Source organism: Vigna angularis, chromosome 7 (assembly GCF_016808095.1).
Source record: "Vigna angularis cultivar LongXiaoDou No.4 chromosome 7, ASM1680809v1, whole genome shotgun sequence".
Taxonomy (NCBI): Eukaryota; Viridiplantae; Streptophyta; class Magnoliopsida; order Fabales; family Fabaceae; genus Vigna; species Vigna angularis.
This window is the reverse complement of record NC_068976.1, coordinates 28082873-28097099: the sequence shown is the minus strand read 5'-3', so window position 1 is coordinate 28097099 and position 14227 is coordinate 28082873. Positions and strand designations below refer to the sequence as shown.

The following is a 14227-nucleotide window of genomic DNA, read 5'->3' as shown; positions in this document are numbered from 1 at the left end:
TAGACTCATTTAAATTAGTATATGAACAATCTCGTATAATGTATATTTACTCATATACTTATAAAATGGATAGAGTTGTTTATTAATAGACTCATCTAATATGTATATATGAATATACTCGTCTAATGTATTATTAAATCTATCTAATCAATGTATGGAAAAACTCGTTTAATGTGTGTTGTAAGACTCGTCTAACTAATGTATGGGCAAACTCATTTAATGTGTATTGTTAGAATCATCAATGTATAGAATGACTCATCTAACTTTTTTGCTATACTCATCTAATTAGTGTATGGAGAGACTAGTTTAATGTGTATTGGTAGACCTATCTAATGTTTTTCGCTATACTCATCTAATCAGTATATGAACATGCTCATCTAATGTGTATTACAAGATTAGTCTAATTAGTAAATGGATAGACTTGTGTAATGTGTTTAATACACTCCATTAATTTGTGTATAGAAATACTTGTCTAATGTATATTGTCTGAGTCGCTTAATCAATATATGAGTTACCTGTCTAATGCATATTGTTAAACTCGTCTAGACAATACATCGAAAAATCCATCTAATGTTGTTTGTTATACTCATCTAATCAATCAATGTATTTTTAAACTTGTCTAATAACTTTTGTTATACTCATTTAATCAACTTATAAAATGAATTTTCCAATATTTTTTATATATATTTGTCTAATCAGTATATGAGCAATATCGTTTAATGTATATTGTTAGACTCATTTAATGTTTTTTACTATATTTATTTAAGGTGTGTTGTTATAATCATCTAATAAATGTACGTCTAATATATATTTGCTTAAATAATTCATTTACAAAAACAAACACATAATTAATCATAAAAGGTTCTACCTAAATTGTAAGTCTCCATAACATTACCTTAGGACACAAAACCCTTATTGATACAACCTTCTTTAAAAAATTCCACCACCCAAAAAAAAAAAGAAGGGAGGAGGGGATAAGATTAATTTCTCTTACACGTATGTTAAATAAAAAGGATAAAAGAAAAAAGTTATCTTTAAAGATAAAGAATGAGACATAAATATAAGAAAAGAATGTAGTGATGAAATCTCCATAATACCCATTATTGGACTATCGACGCCTGTTAAAAAAGAAGGGGTTTCATTCAAAATTGTGTTGTTACTTTTTATATTATGAAATTTTTTTAATGCATATGATATATATGTTATCTATATTAAAAAAAAATAAGACTAAACAAGAATAATATTTGTAAGATTAAGGTAAGAGGTAAGACGTAATATACTAACTCTTTAAATATAGTTTGTCATTCTTTGTACTATTTTGATTGGGATGTTTCTTAACTTTCTAGATAGGTTTGTTTTGTTACACTGTTATTGATGCTATTAATTACATAAACTTTTGTTGTGATGTATATATTAATTTGTTATGGTAAGTTTGAAACTATGTAATAAGATAATTTATAAGACTAAAGCAATAATATCATTTTTGGGTGACAAACTCTAAAATGTTTTGGGGTTCTTCAATTCTTTTAGTTGTAATCATTATCTTGTTTTATATTCCTTTTATTTTGTACTTTATTTATTTGTGTTACTATTTTAATAGAATTTGGAGATTCTAATATTTTGAAAAGTTATTTCTTTTTCAAATGAGGTATGTTTGATATTTTTCAATAAAAACTCTCTATTGTTATTTTTCTTATTATGGATTTTTTTTAATACTTATGATATAATATTTATATTAAAAATGGAAAAGCATAAGAATAATGTTTATAAGATTGGAGCAAGAGGTATGAGGTAACATATTAAATTTGATTGAATATAGTTTGTCATTTTTTGTATTGTTCTGCATTTGGATGATTATGAATTTTTATTCATATAGGTTTGCCTTTTTGTTAAATGTATGTAAGCAATGTTTTTACACGATTATTGATGCCTTTACATAGGCTTTTACTATGATATATATATTAACTCATTTCATTTGGTAAGTTTGACACTTTGTTGGAACATGTGATTTTTGAAAATTGAAGCAATATTATAATTTTTAGGTAACAAATTCTAATTTGTTTTTGAGTTCTTAAATTATTTTGTTTATAGTTATTATCCTATTTTATATTTCTTTTTCTTTTGTACATGCTTATATGTTACTATTTGAATATTTTGTTTATAGTTATTATATCCTACGTTATATTTCTTTTTCTTTTGTACATGCTTATATGTTACTATCTATATGTTACTATTTGAATAAGATTTGGGATTATAATATTATGAGAAATTGTTTCTTTTCAATGAGAAATGTTTGGTTTTTCATGATATTTGTATTAAAAAGTAAAACAAAACAATAATGTTGTTTGTAAGATTGAAACAAGAGACAGGAGATAACATATAGTAACTTTGTTTTTTTAAATAGTTTGCCATTCATATTGTACTTTTTTACTTTGAGATGGTTGTTAATTTTTTTTTTGTTTTAAATATATCTCAATAATGTATTTATATTGTTATTGATGCATTTACATATACTTTTGCTGTGATGTATATGTTAACTTGCTTTGGTAAGTTTGACACTATGTAAGAGCATATGATCTTTAGAATATTAAAGCAATGTTACTATTTTTGGGTGGAAATTTTTAAAAATATTTTGGGTTCTTAAATTATTTTATTTGTAGTCATTACTCTGTTTTATGTTTCCTTTTCTTTGGTACATGCTTGTATTTGTGTTACTATTTGAATAGGATTTGTGAATTCTAATATTTTGAGAAATTGTTTCTTTTTCAAATGAGAAATATTTGATGTTTTTTTCATTTAAAACTCTATATTGTTATTTTTTAAAATTGGATTCTCAAGTTATTGCTAAAAGTACATCATATAGAGAGAGACATACGCACATACAATATTAGAATATATAAAAACAACATAACTAAATTCCTATTATTCATATATATAATCATATTTTTATTATTAAGGGATGTTTCGGTAGAATTGTGGAGGCCGAGATACGTGCGTAATGAATCACCTCCGCTCCTTCCAGTGATACTGTTACCGTCGCGTCTCCTTCCTGTGTAAAGCTCTTTGAGGGAAAATGGGCTGGGTACCTGCAAAGGCACTCCGACGCTCAAGTCAGAAAAAGGATGGATCGAACCTTTTTCAGTTCAAAACGAAGAAGAAAAACAATATTCTCTTTCTTAATTTCTCTCCAGGGGGAAAACGTACATTTTCTCCTCCTGCCTTTTCATATTTATCCTAGTAATTAAAATGAACCGTTTACCTTAAAATCCGGTTGGTTGAGAATCTGACTCTCTGAAAAATGCAACCGTTAAGTCGTGCTTGATACTGGGTCAGTTGACTCCGTGATTCGCGACGTTATAACCGGATACATCCAACCGCTTGCTTCTTAACTTCTTAGGATTAAGATGTCAATTTTGACTAAAATTGACCGATCGCCCTTTAGTTCAATCAATAGACGATCGTAAATTGACCGATCACCCTTTAGTTCAATCAATAAACGATCGTTAGACAACGATCGCTTATGATGGTTGATGTCAAGGGCGGCGAAGACCAACCTAGGATGTCTCTAAACGATCGTTTAGGGACGACCGTAAATTGTCTATCTTCAGTAGTCGTCTGGGTTATTAATCGATTGGTTCAGGTAACCTACCATACAAGGGATATAATAAGATTGTTATTATTTAGGGATATAATAAGATTGTTATTATTTAGGGATATAATAAAAATCTCTTTTATTTAAGGTTATAATTAGATCATTATGATTCAGGATACTTTCATTCTACAATTTAATTATAAATAATAAATATGAAATAATAAAATACGATAGCTATCCCTTTTAGCATGATGGGAGCAAAATATAACAATTAAAAAATTATTAGACTTAATTACAATATATGTTTTTTTTCATCCTTTTCAAATTAGATTGTTCTTAATTTGTTAATATAGCTTTTTTTCAATAATGTCTCAGTAATGTATTTACATTATTTCTTTTACTATGACTTTGTTTTTTAGTGTTTATACTAACCACCTTTTATGACTTTGAGTTTTACGAAGACTGAAGCAAAAGGTAAGAACTGAAAAAACTAAATATCTTTGAATACAATTTATGTTTCTTGCATCATTTTTTATTTGGATGGTCCATAATTTTTTAATATAGTTTTTTTTTTTCAACAATGTCTTAGTAATGTATTTACATTTTTGCCTACTTACATGTTATGATGCTAATATGCTACCTTATTGATAATATAGTTTGTGCTTATGAAACTTCTAATATAGGTTTATTTTGTTTTACTAGTATTTGAATTGTGGTCTAATAATCTACATGTTAATGTGCTAATTATATTTCTAAAATGTTGAATTTCTTGCACAATTACATTTTCATTCTTTTAGTAGGTTTTATTTGTTAATGTTTATATCATGAGACTTCATTTTATTTGGTTGCTTTTTATGTTAACATGTTTATATGTATGATTTCTTAGTGCATATGTAGATTTAGGTTAAGATACTCAAAATGATCATTGTGGATGACAAATTTATGTATAAGTACTCAAAATCTTATTTTAAGTATTTAGACATATGTGTAAATAATCATTCATAATTAAACTCATTCAAAAAGCCACTGATGTGTTCATATCATAGCAATATATTTCAATCTTGTTACAACTCAATATGAACAAACTTTGTTGCCATAGACTTTTGTGGCGGTGATTTTGCCAGTTAATTGTAAGAGCTTAGTATATTGGTAATAAAACAAAAGGTAAGAGCTAATGTACCAATTGTATTTCAATTCAATTTATGATTCTTGCATCATTTTGAACTGCGATGATTTTTTTATTTTTTTTAAAATATAAGTTTATTTCAATTTAAAAATGTGTTAACATTGTATTTAAATTGTTGTTGTCTTTACTCAAACATTTGTTGTATTGTTTATAGTAACACTTTTTTTCGTAAGTTCGAGATTGAAAGAAAATGTAAGAGTGTGAGATCTTTGTAAGACTATAAGGTAAAAGTTGTCATTTTATATATCTTTCAATTTAAATTTTGATGGGTCTTAATCTTTTAATATATATTTATTTTATTTTAGAAATAACTCAATAATAATTTTACTTTGTTGTTGCTTTAACATGGAGGTAAATGTAAAAGTTTAGGATATTTCTAAGATAGAAGCAAAAGGCAGAAACAAATGTATTAACTATTATTAAAAGAAGTTTATTATTTCTACCTTATTTTGTAACTTAGATTATTATAATTGTTTAATATTAGGAGTGGCAAAAAGAGTCAAGCCAACGAGCTAGCTTGGCAGTCCGACCAAAAAGAGTAGACCAAGATGATCTATTCAACCCGACAGACCGACATCGTTAAAATTAAATATAAGAAGTTTATTCTTGTCTAGCCGACAATTCGACATCATTAAAAAAAAATCTATATGTATGGAATTCGCTCTCACCCAACCCAGCCAAGCTAGCTTGACAATTCGTGATTTAGATGATGAAGATGGAAGAGTGGTAGATGGGAGTTCTTCTAATACTGCATCTAATAACCTTGAAACGGAAAATGATGAATATTGAATGAAGAAATGATGATGAAGTTAATTGTTGATTTTTTAAATTTGTAGTATTATAGTGATCAAATGATTATAGGAATAACGATTATTTAAGGTATGAAAATGTTTTAATATATTATGGGAAATTCAAATGTAGATAAAGATGTTATATTCAAATAAGTGATAAATTATTCAAATACAGTCTGACATCAACCTAATAGTCCACTTGACAACCTGACATCAACTCGACAACCCATCTAATAACCAAGCATCAACCCATTTCAGTCTCACAGGTTAGCAACTCTCAAATTAGATTATAAAAATCAATCCATTATTAAGTGATGATCTAATCCGACTCGTTCGATAAAATAAAGTCTGATTGAACTTAAAGGGATCCGTTTTGTCACTCTTATTTAGTATATGATTAATTACCTGTAAAAAATAATTCAATAACGTTTAAATTCTTTTAGTGTATGAATTTTACTTTCATATATACCATGTTCTTCCTCTTTTATTATGTCTCATACATATATACGTATGTTGTTTATATTCCTTACAATTTTTGATTGTTTCAGTGTGAATAAAGTAATTAATTGAGTGAAAAGAATTAATGTAATTTAAGTAAAGATACTGAAAATTGTCACAATTTATAATTCTTACAACAACATATGCAAACAATATTATTACTAATAGAAAAATATTTTAAAAAATTGTTTTATATTTGTTTTATATTAAATAATTGTTTTATATTTAACATTTTTCATATTAATTAACAAAACAAAATAAAGAGGCCGCCTGTAGATAAGGGCATTAAACTAGTTGAAAAAGAATAAGAATAAGACATTGGAAGCTTACTTTTAATTAAAATTCAATATTTATAAGAAGGGCACAATTGTGAGTGAATGATAGCACCTAGAGCTATTCAATTAACCTACCCCACATTGCACAGTCTAAAATTGACGCCCCTCGAAGGTCTGACCAAACTGCCAATTAGCCGGTGCCACGTTGTAGCTTGTGACAGTTCTACGGTCACTGGTGGTGACTTGAAAAGAGAGACTCTGTCCATTGAGGTAGGAGTTGCTCTGCCAATTTTGCCCCCAGTTCCTTGACATGGGTTGCCACCCTGTTTTGGACCCTTTGATGGAGACTGCATTGACATCCCCTGCACCCGCTACGTTGATGATCAAAACCAGGTTGAAGTAAGAGTGTCCATTAATTGTGAACCTTATTCCTCCCTTTTTCACACAAGGCACTCTGCAATCATCACAAAATAAAATATATATAAAATAGGAAATAATATATTTAATATAGTTGATGATTTTACATATATTTTTAAAAAGGAGATAATATTTTAGATAAATAATAATTAATTATAATAATATCAATTGATAAGATTATTAAGCGTGATAGAGTTAATTATATAATGAAAAATACGAATAGACGAAGTTTACCTTCTAAATTGAACAGGTACAATTCCAGCTCTGAACTGAGCAATTTTGAGGAAGGCTGATTCTGCCAAGTTGAAGTGTTGTGAAGGAGGGCTGCACCAACCACCTGGAGGGCAGAAGTTTGTAACAGTAACAACAACAGTGCCAGGTTTGCACCATTTTGCGTCATTAACACACCTAACTTCAAAACATGCCCCACAAGAGAACCCATTGTTGAACAAAGCAGTGCTTAGAGCTGTAGTATCACTTCCGTATCCCTCTGCAATCACATCCCCGTAACCACATGCTCCTCCTGCGCGTATATAATGGCAAAAGGTTTTTAGCAAATGCCACCATATCTCTATATAACGTGATAAGTGGAGTTAGAAAACAGGATGAAATTAGATGGTTTTGGGATGTTATTTTTTACAAATAATTTTTTTGCCGAAATTCCTTCTTTTTTTTAAATGAAAATAAAAATAAAAATCTAGTATATCAGCTTACACCCTGTCAAAATTCAAAATTCCATTTTTGAGAAACCGAGTTATGAACGTAAACAGTAAACTGTATTATCCATGTAATCAGTAATTAAAAGACACACTATGTTATGTGGGAAAGAAATTTAAAAAGGTGCTAAGTGATGAAAAACTCATCACTTTTAATCATCTTATAAACTATACACTTTAATTAGTACAACTTTAATTTTATTATTTTAGTTTGAAATTTCGTTAAAGATTAATATAATTGGACACATATTTAACTTAGTGATACGTTTTTATTAAAGTGAAAAAAGTAACGCTAATATTCAAAGAATATTGAATAAAGTTCTACGAATTTTAGATAATTTATATAAAAAAATTAAGATAAAATATTTATTTCAAGTTTAATTGATTATATATTAATACTATTTTTTTAAATAAACACACATAATAATTATTAAATATTGAATACGTACTTTGTTACTTCAACAATTTACGGAATTAAAACAAATTTTAACAAAATTAAATTTATTGTACTAAATAAATAAGTTGTTTTGTTGTATTAAAAATAAAATATAAAAATATTTTCATAATCACACTTTACTAAATTATTAGAAGAAATATGTGTTTAAAAGATAAAAGTTTTTCTTTTTAAAAAACTCGAATGTAGACCTTATTTAAAATCTAAAATTTTAAATTTTGCATCATGTAAAGAAAATATTTTATAAAACAAAATTAACACCTTTCAATAAAAATGCCCTAAAAATTAAATATGTACATCAAATCATATTTACAAATCTTTAAGTTTGTATACCATCTTTATAGTTAAAAATAAATATCTCCATATCAATGGAAAAAAAAAAGTAAAATAGAAAATTATACAACTATATTTATTAAAGTAGAAAAAGTAGTATATTCATGTAAAACAATATTAAAAGACAAGTTAGAAACTAATTTAATTTTTTTGAAACACCTTACCCAGACCATATTAGGCCTCCTTCAGTGAAAAACCTAATATCAAACACAAAATCAAGAAGAAAAAAAGAAGAGTTAACAAATAAAGAATTAATCTTACTAAACGTACCCATGGTCTTAGAAGAACCAGTATAGAAACTAGCATGGCTACCCTCCCAACCATGATCGGTAGCAGTGGCACCCTGCAACTGCGTTCCAGCAAACACAGAAATGAGAAGAAGGACAGCAGTTGAATATCTACGGATTGCCATTGCAAGTGCCTTGGTTCAATAGGGTACCAAAACAGGACACTGATGTTTTCCTGTTACTGTGGTTTGAAGTTGAATGTGGAATAGGAGACCTCTATTTATAGAAAACAGTCGGTGAATAATAACAGGTACAGTTTGTAACATTTCTTTATTATTTATTTTATTTATAATTTACAAGAGTATTCAATGAAAGAATTATAAGATTGTAAGTTTAATTACGGTTTAAACGTCTTCGTATTTGTGTGTCAATATCAAGTGGATCTTTATTTTTTTTCGGTCTCAATCGGATCTATAAACTTGTAAAACTAATCCAATTGGGTCTAAATATTTGAAATATTGATTCAATTAAGTTCTCTCCGTTAAGTTTTCACAGACGACACTAAAAAAACGTTGAGCTGTAATTTTTTTCCATAACGTGACATTGTGTATTAAATTGAATTAGTGATCTATTGTACAATCAATAATTCCACGTAGATGTGTAGAATTTTTATATTTTTCCTTACCCAAAAGACTGAACCAAAGAGCAAAGATTGTGAAAATTCGTCCCATCGGCCGCGGCGGCCTCTTCTCCTCCGGTACCCGTTGACCTCGACTGTCGGAAAGATTTCTCAACTGGATATCACCGGCGAAGTGTTCCATCAGCCCCAATCCATTCCACACTGCAACACCCAACACCTGCAGTTATAGGTCCGTTAACGCTGCCTTCAAGGGTTCTTCCAGTTCCTCCACGCAATCCCCCAATCTCAACCCTGACAGCATCGACCTCTTCGGCGACGCCCACGTTGTCACCAACAACAATGCCGCCCCCCACGTGCGCCTCACCAATCCCTCCCTTTCTTCCTCTGGTCTCCTCCGTGTCCCCGAGCCCCCTGTCTTTGTCGACGTTACTACCACCCTCTCCACCGAATTCTCCTTCTCCATCTCTGGCAATGGTGACCCCAACTCAAGCCACGTTGGCATCGATGTCGGAAGCCACTTGTCTCTGGCTGTTGCGAATGCTTCCTATGTGGGTCTGGTTCTCAATAATGGGAAAAGTTGAATGCTTGGGTTGATTATGAAGGTGGGCCTAAGGTGATGGAAGTTAGGTTAAGCAAATAGGGTGAACAAAAGCCTTCTGATCGTGAGGAAGAAAAAGAAGATGGGGAAGGGAATGAAGATGATGATGACCCCTCAGCACAGAAGAAACCTCGTGTTGTTTGGTCTGTTGAGCTGCATAGAAAATTTGTTGCTACTGTTAATCAACTTGGCCTAGAAAAGGATGTTCCCAAGAAAATTCTTCACCTGATGAATGTTGGAGATTTTTGTACCGCTTCTGGTTTTGGAAGGATCTCAAACACTACATTACCATCATATGCATCTTCTGGAATTTTCAGTAGGCTGAATTCCCCAACTGGATTGAACATGCGAGGAATCAATTCTTCTGCACTTATCCATCCTGTTCATAGTCAAAACATCAACAACTCCTTAAACACACTTGGAAACATTCAAATGAACTTCAACACAAGTCTTGGCTTCTATGCTGCCTTCACAACCACTCCAAGCTTCTATTAATCACCAAAAGAAAATTATATATAAATAAGAGATTTTTTTTTCTAATTCTAAAAGAGGTGGATAAATGAGAGAAATTGAAAGCATTATTTGAATGTTTGGGAGCGAAAAGTGAGAAGAGAACCTCGGATTGGGGAGTGGGAGGGGCTTCTTCTTGGGCAACGACGGTTTCCACGACGGAAGCGGCGAGGGTGAAGCGTGTGGTGATTGGAGGAGGGCGGTGGGATTGGTACAAAATTAAAGCCCCAATCCATTGCAAAATACAAATTAAATAAAAAATTCCACGTCATATAAGATGTATACATATGTGTGCACCACGTCATCACAGTTAGACGGCGTCAGTGATAACTTAACGAAGATGACTTAATTGGCTCATTTTTACAAGTTTATGAACCCGATTGAGAAAAAACGAGAACCCACTGGAGATTGACACATAAATATGAGGACAAATGAGAGTTTAAATCTTTAATTATTATTTCCCTTAACAAAATCCCATCAACTAATTTAATGAAGATAGTTTTTTTTAGACTTGTCAAAAGATATTATTTGATTAAGGTATATTATTGGTTAGTCAACTTAGCTCATTTATTATTAGCAAGTTAAAAAAAGTTAAAATTTAATCTGGTTCATCATTTGTTAATAGGTTAAATAGGTTACTTTATTTGATTACAATTTTTTTTTCTTCGATCTAAAATTACAATTTTTTCAATTAAAATCTAAATAAAATTTAATCTAAAAAGATGTTAAACTTTAAAAATAATATAAAATCATAAAAGAAACCATGCAATCTAAATATATTTAAAGACAAGAGAAATTCATTTTTGAAATATAATTTAATATTTAAAATATATAAACTGGTGAGCTAATCTGATTTTTCATGAATTTAATTTGGGTGAACTCTAAATAAATCGAGTTTTTAGTAGATTTGATTATTTTTAACTTATATCGAAATTTTAATTTGTTTTTATTTCAACCTACTGACTTTCTGATAGATCAAATTGACTCACATATTTTAATCATTTTGACTGCTAGACCTTTTTATTTATTTATACTTACAAAACGTTGATTTTTCATTAATCCAACCATATGGCAGATAATAAGTTTTAATGGTTTAATTATTTATTTTTTATCATAAATTATTCATCAATCCTTTAGTTCTGTTTGCTCGTTAACTTTTTATAAATTTTCTTATTTCTCTATTCAAACGTTAGTTTCAAAAGAGAGTAAGATGTACACAAATTGCTACAAGGAAAAATCTTATAAATATTTTTTAAATGAAGAAAGTGTATTCTATTTATTGGTTTCTAAACAAAAACACCTTAAACTAAATTAAAAAATAAATTGGTGAAGTAAATTTATGGTTTTAATTTTTAAAGTTAAATTATAAATTGACTCGTATGTGCAAAAATTGCTACGCTAGTTTTACTATATCGTAAATGAGATTAATTATAGTCTAATGGATTGAAAGAAAACAAGGAAAAAAACTCAAATTATTTACAAAGTATGAAAAAAAAAGTTTAAATTTTTTATTTTTTCAGTATAAAAAAATAACTCATGTATTGTGATACTCAATATATTTAGGTTTATGAAAATAGACTGAGTCAAATGAAAAATAAAAATGTCTTTGTAAGAAGGTTTTAAGTAGTTTAAAACAAATTATTCCTTCTTTATTATAAAACTTCATCTTTCAAAAACAAAATCTAAACTTTTTTGTACATTTTTTCAGTCTATAGACTAATCGTCCGTTCTCTTCTTCATCAACTCCAAAGTTTAGAACGTAATTGAATATAAATCAAATTCTTTTAATCATAATCTTAATTTTGGTAAGTTCCTTGTTCTTCCACAATGAATTTTTTTGTTTTTTACTCTTTTCGTTTAAGTGTGGGGTTTTTGTACTCGTCTTATTTAATCATCCAGCGAAAATGAATTTATTAGTTGTTTGAACAAGTTTAGATGATAATTTTTTAGTTTATATATTAGAAGCTGTTTAAGAGTTCTAGAAAATCAAGGTGTACCTTTGAAAGTCTATGGGCGTTGAAGTTAATGCAAACTCTCAATCTTACTTAAAAGCTATTAAATTATTATCTTGTAGTTAGATTATCTTTTTAAAACTTATTAGTACGTAGATTTGTCAACGTGGGTAAAAAAACCCCGCAGCATGAAAAAACTCATAAACACAAGTTTATATAAGAAAATTACACAAAGATAAAATAATAATGATAAAACATAAAATAACAGTTCAATTCATAAATCGTACGATAAACATGATTGGTTAAGTTTGAGATAATTTTACTCTATCTTTTTATTTGAGTCAATTTAACTTAATCTTTAAAGATAAACTAGATTTGGCTCTATCAATTCTTTATACATTATTAATGACTTATCGACGGTCAAAAAATTATCGATAAAAGTATCATTGGTAAATTTCATTGACGAATTTTTTTCTTCAGTAATTAATGACAGAAAAATATGTCAGTAATTACTAAAGAAAAAATTCATCGATAAATCCATCGGTAATTATTGGTGGAAAATCTATCAATAATTATCGAAGCAAAATAACCGTCGGTAAATATCGCGACATGGTTCATCTTTTTCTCCGTTTTCATTATTTTTTTATCTTTTAATTTTACCAATTCAAAAGATTTCAAAACGGTGTAGGTGGCGAAATGAAATGAGAGAAATTGTGTGCTCGTTGAAAGAGAGAAGGGGTCTAAATGGAAGCAAGGTTGGACAACAAACACTCTGTGCTCTTTATCTGCACCATTGTACACACAACCATTATCAATTTTTCTAGTTTTCATCTTGCTTATCCCCCTGTTGGACACAACTAGTGTAGGTCTTCCTCTTGTTGTCGCCCTTGTTCTTGTTTTTCCTTGCCTACACCATCTTTAAACATGGATTGTGCCTTGTGCTTCTGGCTTGGCGCCTTGTAGCTGTTGTGGTGGAGCTGAAATGGAGAAGAAGGAAAAGATGAAGTTGCCTCGCGTGAAGAACATGTAAAAATGCAAAAGAGAAAAAGTATATAAGGAGTTTATCTCGCGGATAGAGGAGAAAAATGGGCGGGAAAATTCCTGCTCATTTTACCGATGGATTTAATGACGGATTGTCCGTCGGTAAGTGAAAAAATGGCGAAAAATTCCCGCTCTTTTCACTGTTGCATTATTGACGGATTTACCAATGAATTTTTGGTTGGTAAGTGACATGCACATTACTGATGGATTTACCAACTGATTTTTTCGTTGATAAGTAACATAAGCATTAGTAACATGTTTAGCGACAAATGTTTTCGTCGGTAAGTGACATACACATTACCAACGAATTTACTAACAAATTTTTTTATCAGTAAAAAAATTCAAAATTCGTCGGTAATGAAAATTTATCGACGAATATATATCCATCGGTAAAAGTCTGTCGGTAATTTTAAGAATTTTTGTAGTCTTAGTTTATTTTAATATTAAAAGTTCAAACATATAAATACAATTTCAATTAATGAGTTTCAACATCTAAAAGAATATTATCTCTCTAAAACTCTTTTTCTACGAACTTTATGTTATCTCTCTAAGCCTTTTCGTCATTTGTTCATCTGTTTGAAGACCAGAGAATGTCTAAGTGATCACTGAGGCAATATTTTGAAGTCTATCTGATTAGTTCTTGCACAATAGTAAGTTAGTTTTTATTCTTTTCTCTAGTTTGTGCATTGTCCCATACATATAAATGATGTTCTATCGTATGTGTCATCTAAGTCTTTTATATGATATTTAATCAAAATAAAGTAATGTTTTCATAATTAAATTTGAAGATGAAATTTAATTGCAGCGTCATTAAAAGTAATAACATATTTTGTTATTTATTTAAATAATTTTATTACAATGATATCACTATTTTAACAATTATATTATTTTTATACACTTCAAATATATCAATTAAATATAATATATTTGAAGGTAAATTAAAAACAAAAAAATATTAATATTATTTTACACTGAAAAAAATGATTGAATTTTAATT

General features: G+C 29.0%; 1 protein-coding gene across 1 annotated transcript; it reads right to left on the bottom strand.

The window, feature by feature from the left end:
• Positions 1-6432: 6432 nt before the first annotated feature.
• Positions 6433-8719, bottom strand: LOC108337306 (expansin-A8). The gene is made up of 3 exons (XM_017573802.2): positions 8533-8719; positions 6994-7282; positions 6433-6796 (listed from the first exon to the last, which is right to left on the bottom strand). Exons 1-3 carry the CDS (start codon positions 8672-8674, stop codon positions 6493-6495), a joined length of 735 nt encoding a protein of 244 aa, XP_017429291.1. The 5' UTR covers positions 8675-8719; the 3' UTR covers positions 6433-6492.
• Positions 8720-14227: the final 5508 nt, after the last annotated feature.